The sequence below is a fragment of the Hemicordylus capensis genome, chromosome 2, assembly GCF_027244095.1.
Source record: "Hemicordylus capensis ecotype Gifberg chromosome 2, rHemCap1.1.pri, whole genome shotgun sequence".
NCBI lineage: Eukaryota > Metazoa > Chordata > Lepidosauria > Squamata > Cordylidae > Hemicordylus > Hemicordylus capensis.
In genome coordinates, this window is record NC_069658.1 from 238,377,437 (window position 1) to 238,385,907 (window position 8,471).

General features: G+C 45.5%; 1 protein-coding gene across 1 annotated transcript; it reads left to right on the forward strand.

Moving 5' to 3' along the window:
• Nucleotides 1-513: 513 nt before the first annotated feature.
• Nucleotides 514-7,017, forward strand: LOC128343884 (vomeronasal type-2 receptor 26-like). Its single transcript, XM_053293319.1, has 3 exons — nucleotides 514-653; nucleotides 3,124-3,250; nucleotides 6,107-7,017. Exons 1-3 carry the CDS (start codon nucleotides 627-629, stop codon nucleotides 7,015-7,017), a joined length of 1,065 nt encoding a protein of 354 aa, XP_053149294.1. The 5' UTR covers nucleotides 514-626.
• The last annotated feature ends 1,454 nt before the right edge of the window (nucleotides 7,018-8,471 follow it).

Consider the following 8,471-nt stretch of genomic DNA (forward strand, 5'->3'; position numbering starts at 1 on the left):
TTTAAAGGAAACTTTTGCACAAGAGGGCAACAACACATTTTCGAACACTGCGGTGAATTAGTTCAGCTACAGTCTGAGGCTGTTCTCACGAGTAGCCAAGACAAGGTTGAGGGATTGAGTGCTAAAATAAACAAAGAAGTTTCTAAAATATACAAAGAAAAGCCCAGCATGGTCCCTTGCTTCCTAAATGCATCAATTCCTAAGAAACGTACAGTCTTGCAATAATTATACGGATAGACTGGAAGGATCTCGGGATTTGTCATTATGTCCCTTTTGAATTTTTAGAAGTATACACAGCCATTATCAGTCTGGAAGTCATAGTCATGGGCTATGAGTGAAGGGAGATTTTGCCTCAGAAAAGGCAGGACAGAACTCTCCAGCATGGTTTCCTGATATCTGTACTTGTGGTTTTTCTTTCATTCTAGCTTCATCATTTCCTGAGAAACTTCCAGTTCCACAATACTTCCATGGATGGATTGTATTTGGATGAGAACGGAGACCTGGCAGTTGACACTGATATTGTGAACTGGGTTGTGTTTCCCAATCGGTCTGTCCATAAAGTGAAATTTGGGAGTCTAGAGAGGGTGGGATCTCCAGACCTCAAGTTCACCATTGACCAGGATGCCATGGTGTGGCTCAAATGGTTTAACCAGGTCAGGAAGATGTTTTAGTTTCATCTTATTCTGTGAACAGCTGGTCAGCAGTGCTGACCCAGCACCAATAATTTGTTGGGTTCTGTTCCTGCGCTGCTTGCTTTTCAATAAAGTTATCAAAGCAATATGCATATAAAAATGAATAATAAATTAGATGGTTCCCTCTCCCAACAGGGATCTCAATGTAAAAAGCAACACAGGTTGTGCAACACATGATGCAAAGAGCCAGAATTCTTTCCCAGTTCGCTAGATAGTGGGACTATTCACATGACCACACGTGTGGCCGGGCAGGCAGGTCAGGGATAAGGTAGAGTTCGACTTACCTTCCAAAAGTGGCTCAGGGTGGTTCACATTAAAAGAAACAATTAAAAACAATTAACAATTAAAAACAAAAAACAAAAAACAGTTAAAGACAAATACATGCTAGGGATCATTATAAAGGGACCGAAAATGAAACTGCTAAAACCATAAAGCCATTATACTAATCTGTGTTGCAGTCACATTTGGAATATTGTGTACAATTTTTGACCTCTGCACGAAGGCCAAGTGATGGAGGAAAAGTCTATCAATGGCTACTTGTCTTGATGACTATATGCTACCTCCAGGTTCAGAGGAAGTATGCCTCTAAATATGATGTATGTATGTATCATATATTTATACCGCCTGATATGTACATCTCACTTGCACATATCACTTGCAGGGGAACAATGTCAGGAGAAGGATATACCTTCATTTGATGCTTAGGGGCTGCCCAGAAGAATCTGGTTTGCCACCACAGAAAATAGGTTGCTGGTGTAGGTGGACCATTGATCTGATCCAGCAGGGCTCTTATGTTCTTATGCCTTTGGAACTGTCTTCAAGGGCAGATCCATCTAGAGAACATTCTAGTGGTCTAGTCTAGTAAATCTTAAAACAGAGTTGATACACTCTTGGTGTACAGGAGAACCTCATTAGTCGCAGACCCAGCATCCATGGTTTTGCGTATCCGTAACTGCAACTCAACCTTCTGATATGTGAAAAAATTAGGCAATTAAAGGGCTAAGGCTCATGTGTCCATGAGTCCTCAAATGTTGAGCAGCTATCAGTTTTCTCATCACGTGTAGGCTTACATGTGTAAGATTTTTGTACTTGTCCAAGAGCCAAATTAAGAGAATTTTCTCTGAGATTATCCCACCCCAAGCCCAGAGAATTTCTGTAGACAAAAGGGGTGGTGGCGGCAGCATTTTAAACCTACCGAGAATAAAGAATCGTTTTAGGATAAGCCTAGCTAGGCAGCTCAGCAGGGATGATTCAACATTTCTTTCCCTCATGTGAGCTTCCTCTGAGACAAAGGCTGTAAATCGCTACAGTGTCGTCTGCAAATTTGGCCACTTCACAGCTTACTCCAACTTCTAGATTATTCATGAACAAGTTAAAGAGCACTGGTCCCAGTACTGATCCCTGGAGAACCCTCTTCCTACTTCCCTCCATTGTGAAAACAGCCCATTTATTCCTCCCCTCTGTTTCCTGTCCTTCGACTAGTTATCAATCAACACATGAACCGGTCTCCTTATCCCATAACTGCTAAGTTTACACATAAGCTTTTGATGGGGAACTTTGTCAAAAGCTTTTTGAAAGTCCAAGCATACTATGTCAACCGGATCACCTTTATCCACATGCCTGTTGATACTCTCAAAGTGTCAACTTTCAGAAAAAGAAGAAAAACGTGAAAAAGGAAAAAAATGTGATTATTTTGCAAACACACACACACTGGACAGCTGGGAAGACACAGAGCATGGTAGGGCACCCCCCCCATTTCCCCCCATGTTCAATTCGTTTTTCACCTTGCTTTTGCCCCATTGCCCCATTTTTGCCCTTTTGTCCCACAGCTTCAGGAACCCAACCCCCAATTCCTATTGCCCAAATGCCCCATTATCTGCTATTTCACTATCCACGCCTCCCCCCCGCCACTGCATGGAATGAAACCCTTGTGGATAATGGGGTTCTGCTGTATCTACACTTAATTACACTTAATTATCTTTTTCTTAATTAACTGTGCTATCAACAGTGTTATCTTTCTCTTCCTCCCAGAGAGAGGAGCATATGGTGGAGCATATATGGTTCCTTTCAAATTACTGACGTACTGCAAAAGAGTATGTCAAGCTAATAAGATTGCATATGCAGTTTTCAACAAGCTACACAAGTACAACATTTGCACAAAATGCATTATGCAAGAGTACGTCCATTATCTCCAGGGAGCTTATGCTTGTGTAACACTATTTGTGCAAATGCAATATTACTAGGCTGATGTACTCTTCCACAGTATGCCAGCCACTGTATGTACCAGCCCTTTCTCCAAATATACTGCCTGGAGTCACTTAGTAGTTAAGCCAGGCCTGGAGCTGCAAAACCCCATTTCCAACACAATGACCCACTTCTATAAATAAATGACCCCCAATATATTATACTTGATGGTCCTTCTCTTTATTAGACCCTGCCTCATTCCAGGTGCACTGAAAGCTGTCGCCCTGGAAATGCCAAGGAGATACAGGAAGGAAAACCAATTTGCTGCTATTCTTGTAAGGAATGCACAGAAGGGACAATCACCACCCAGGAAGGTAGGACACTTCTCCTGACTGTAAGAGTTGTTAATTCTGTCTGCCTTTTGAGGTGGTAGGCTCTCCATCACTAGAAGTTTCCAAACAGGGATGGAGCCCTTTCTCACGATTGGTGAGAAAGGGGTCGAGGGAGAGCAGAGAGGAAGGCTGCTTGTGTTTACCTCCCTGCAAACGATCCCTCTTCTTTCCCTGGGCGGGCGGATTGCCTGCCCACATGATTGCCAGCAGCCGCCAGCAGCATAGATGGTCAGGGGCTGGGATGCTTCATCCCAGCCCCCAGAACTAGCATTATGCACCATGCGAACTCCCATAACGCTCCCATAATCCATCACCCCATCACCATCCAGAAGCCTTGCAGTCTCCCAGCCAGTGACCCAGCCCTGGCTACAAGCAGCCGGGGATGGCAGACAACAACAAAAATGGAACTAAGAGAGCAGGAGTTCTCTTAACCCTTTTTAAGAGGGTGGCTGGCTTGGGGGGTTTTGGCGCCAAGGTACTGCTGGGATCGGGTGTGATCCCAGTGGTTCTCACACACATGCAAGACTGGGCTTGGCTTCATTAGCGCCGTTTTGCCTGCGCGTGAGAACAGCCTCATCATTTGCCAAGGATGCTGTAGCAGATTTTGAGGTCATTCACACAATTGAAAACTGTGTAGGACCAGTGTCCTACCCAGGTTTGGGAGCTGTGTATGCTCCCAATTTTTGGTTGTGTGGGAGCAAACAACTAGGTAGGAGGAGGGAGAAGTGATTGTGTGGAATGAAGGTAGGAGGGAAATCTGGGTAGGACGGGACCCAATATTTGACTGAGTGAATGACCTCTTCATCTCCTGAATCAATTTTGGAAAGTGAGAATCAGGAGAAGATTACCCAGATGAACCTAACTGATTGAAGGGAATATTTTGGATGGGCAAGGCCCAGTCTATTTGAATTATTCCTGATATGTAATTAGTTAAAAAACCTTTTTGATTACCTAATCTTGAACCCTAACTGTATGGCTTCTGATAGGGAACTGGATGACTCTTTGAACTAGAAACTGTGCTGATGGAGGAGGTTGGTCACTGGTTATTGCCTGGGGGAAATGGGAGTCTGAATTAACCACTCATTGATGGGGTTGTGCACACAACCAGACAGTGACACTTGAGGGTATGCAGGTGGGGGTGGAAGGCTCTTACCTGCCTACTTCCAAACAACCAGTGGCTGCTTATCACTCTGCCAATCACACACTCTCATGAGCAGCATAGGGGTGATTGGAAGAGCTGGGAGCTGGAGTTTTCTCTGCTTCAGGGGGCCCTAGCCAGTGGTGAGAATGACCTCAATGAGATTTCTACTGGATGACTTTTGGACAGCCTAACTCCACAGGGTTATTATGAGGCTGATGTGGGATTGCCACATGTACACCACCACGTGACTCTTGCAAGAAGCATATTAGGGGTGTGCCTGGAACTGATTCTGGAAGTTTGGTCTGAATTTGAGCCAAATTCAAACGTGACCACTGATCTGCAAGCCAGTTCAAGTCAAACTGCCCCCCAGTATTGTTCGATGATTGATTCGAAATGGACTGGTAAGGAACAGGTTCGATTCAGTTTGAGGGGTGTGCGTGTGCTTGTAAAAGGGAATCAGGGGAGGATTCCCCTTTACAGTCAAAGTGGAACACCCTGCTCATGTAAACCTCAGACAGGGTCCGGTGCTCCCAGCAGCACAGCCCAGTTACGGCCTCTGTGCATGCGCAGAGGCTAGAACCAGGCCACACTGCTGGGAGCACTGGACCTGGCCTGGAATTTAGAGGAGTCTCCGCCGCCGCCGCCACCACTGCTGCTGCCAGCAGTGGTAAGATGCCCTCGCCACCCCCCCGGCTGACATTAGAAATATTTTAAAGGCAGGGTTTCCCCCTTTGCTTGTAAAGGGGAATCCTCACTGGATTCCCCTTTACAAGCATCCCCCTCGAACTGCTGAACCGATTCAGAGCAAGTTCCATTTGAATAAGGGTCAGTTCAGTCTGAACTTGGACTGGCATCCCTTTTTTGGGGGGTGGGCGGTCCGGTGCGAGTTTGAACCAGTCAAACCGGATTCAAATTGAATCGGTTTCGCACATCCCTTATTCAAATGTATACAAATAGGGGCTAACATCCAGACTGCATCAGATAGATGGCCTTCCTGCCCTTGATAATGAAGTCTCTTTGCATGCCCTCTTGCCAAAAAGGGTTTGCCTGTCCCCACCGCATATTGTGGGTTTATAATCCATCTGCTATGATGACCTTCAAGTTTTTGTTATAAGCATTCTTGCATGTATTTTATTGAAATTAATAGAACACAAATACATTAGTGCTTTGCAGGTTGGACAATTGGATTTCTGATACTGGATACCCCTGCCCCCATCACAAGAAGGTGGCAGAAAATGGGGCCGTTGCCTTTGGTAGTGTGGTGGTGGTGGTGTGGTCTTTTAGTTTCCACCCCAGCAGTAATCAGTACATCTCCAAAGAGAGAAGCACAGAGTGGAACTACAATCCCCAGGCGCCCGTGCTTCCTCCCAGCCACCACATGCCTTCCCAGGCTGCCCTGCATTTCTCTCTGCCCACCGCAAAGCTCCTGAGAATCATTGCAGCTACCCAGACGCCCCTGTACCAGTGCTAGGGCAGCAATTTAAGGGCCCCATCACCACCGCACTACTTCCTGACATTCTGCTACCACCTCATGGCATTCTGCCGCCATCGGGCCACGCTGCTGCCACTTCCTGACATTCTGCTGCCACCTCATGGTGGAGGCCAGGATTTTTAATATCAGAAATCTAATTGTCTGACCTGTGCAACCCTAAAATACATACAGAGATGTGTCTTGAACTAGCTCTTGTTCTTTTCAGATGCAGACCGTTGCAAGAAGTGTCCAGATGACCAGCATCCAAACAGGAACCACAATCAGTGTATCCGCAAGGATGTAACCTTCCTGTCCTATAATGAATCTTTGGGGATCACACTAGCTTCATTGGCCTTGTTTCTGACACTAAACACAGCTTTTGTGTTAGGAATCTTCATTAAATACCATGAAACTCCAATAGTCAAAGCCAACAACCAGGACCTCACCTACATTCTCCTCATCTCCCTCCTCTTTTCCTTTTTGTCTTCTTTTCTGTTCATTGGTTGGCCAGGAAAAGTGACCTGCCTTCTACGACAAACTGCCTTCAGCATCATCTTCTCAGTTGCTGTCTCTTCTGTGTTGGCAAAAACCATCACTGTGGTGGTGGCATTCATGGCCACCAAGCCAGGGAACAGGATGAGGAGGTGGCTGGGGAAGGGTTTGGCCAACTCCATCATCATTTTTTGTACTGGTGTTCAAGTTGGAATCTGCACTCTCTGGTTGGGAATCTCTCCACCCTTCCCAGATTCCGAGATGTACTCCCAGCCTGGACAGATCATCCTGAAGTGCAACGAAGGGTCTGTCACCATGTTTTGTAGTGCCCTTGGCTACTTGGGCTTTCTGGCTGCTGTCTGTTTCACAGTGGCTTTCCTAGCCAGGAAGCTTCCTGGGGCCTTCAATGAAGCCAAGCTAATCACCTTCAGCATGATGGTCTTTTGCAGTGTTTGGGTGTCCTTTGTGCCTGCCTATATGAGCACGAAGGGGAAACACATGGTAGCTGTGCAGGTCTTCTCTATCTTAGCCTCCAGTGCTGGCTTACTGGGTTGCATCTTTATTCCCAAATGTTACATTATTGTACTGAGACCAGATTTGAATACAAAGGATCATCTCATGGCAAAAACAAAAGATGGCATCTGATTCTCAGTGTATAATTTTTGGTTTTGGAACTCAAGCATAGTAGTAACATACCTGTCTTAACAGGAGTGTAGACCTGTAGATGTTTGTTAGCAATAGCAATAGCACTTACATTTATATACCGCTCTATAGCTGGAAGCTCTCTAAGCGGTTTACAATGATTTAGCATATTGCCCCCCAACATTCTGGGTACTCATTTTACCGACCTCAGAAGAATGGAAGGCTGAGTCAACCTTGAGCCCCTGGTCAGGATCGAACTTGTAACCTTCTGGTTACAGGGCGGCAGTTTTACCACTGCGCCACCAGGGGCTCTCCACCTCTCTTTCACCCAGTGTTAGAAGTTGGGAGGAATCAACAATGTCAGTGGTTGATATGCAGTGCAGTGCATTGGCTATGGAGGAGGGACATGCATAAGCAGGCTCCATGCAAGTTGAGATTCCATCCTTGCTGTGAACAGTGGCAGAAGTTGTTGCAATCACTGCTATGCGGCTTCTGCCTTTATTCCCAATGGCAGTAGTGGCACAGCAGTGATTACACACACCTTGGTGTGCATACAACAGCTCACACCACTGGTCACAGGGTTTTTGCAGCTCCACCTGCTGGCCAGTTTGAGGAGAAGCCACTCCCCACCCTGCATTCCACAGAGAAGTGGTAATGAGAACGGATGGGCAGAGAGAGCTGGGCAGCAGGTGGCACTGCAAAAGTTGAGCAAAGGCACTGCTTGGTGAGTGTACAGAGGGTAAGACTGTGCTAGGATCCCTGCTATCAGTTTAAAGTAAAATGGAATCCCTAAAATATAGGATAATTACAGGTGAAACTCGGAAAATTAGAATATCGTGCAAAAGTCCATTAATTTCAGTAATGCAAATTAAAAGGTGAAACTGATATATGAGACAGACGCATTACATGCAAAGCGAGATAAGTCAAGCCTTAGTTTGTTATAATTGTGATGATCATGGCGTACAGCTCATGAAAACCCCAAATCCACAATCCCCAAAAATTAGAATATTACATGGAACCAAGAAGACAAGGATTGTAGAATAGAACAATATCGGACCTCTGAAAAGTATAAGCATGCATATGTATTCAGTACTTGGTTTGGGCCCCTTTTGCAGCAATTACTGCCTCAATGCGGCGTGGCATGGATGCTATCAGCCTGTGGCACTGATGAGGTGTTATGGAAGACCAGGATGCTTCATTAGCGGCCTTCAGCTCTTCTGCATTGTTTGGTCTCATGTCTCTCATCCTTCTCTTGGCAATGCCCCATAGATTCTCTATGGGGTCAGGTCAGGCGAGTTTGCTGGCCAATCAAGCACAGTACACTGTATACTTTTCAGAGTCCGATATTGTTCTATTCTACAATCTTTGTCTTCTTGGTTCCATGTAATATTCTAATTTTCTGGGATTGTGGATTTGGGGTTTTCATGAGCTGTACACCATGATCATCACAATTATAA

What these genes read in the sequence shown, in the direction of transcription:
- LOC128343884 (XM_053293319.1), top strand. Translation starts at nt 627, where the DNA reads ATGGTGTGGCTCAAATGGTTTAACCAG. An exon ending in GGCTCAAATGGTTTAACCAG is followed by an intron (nt 654 to 3,123) that starts GTCAGGAAGATG and finishes TCTCTTTATTAG; the next exon opens with ACCCTGCCTCATTCCAGGTG. An exon ending in GACAATCACCACCCAGGAAG is followed by an intron (nt 3,251 to 6,106) that starts GTAGGACACTTC and finishes TGTTCTTTTCAG; the next exon opens with ATGCAGACCGTTGCAAGAAG.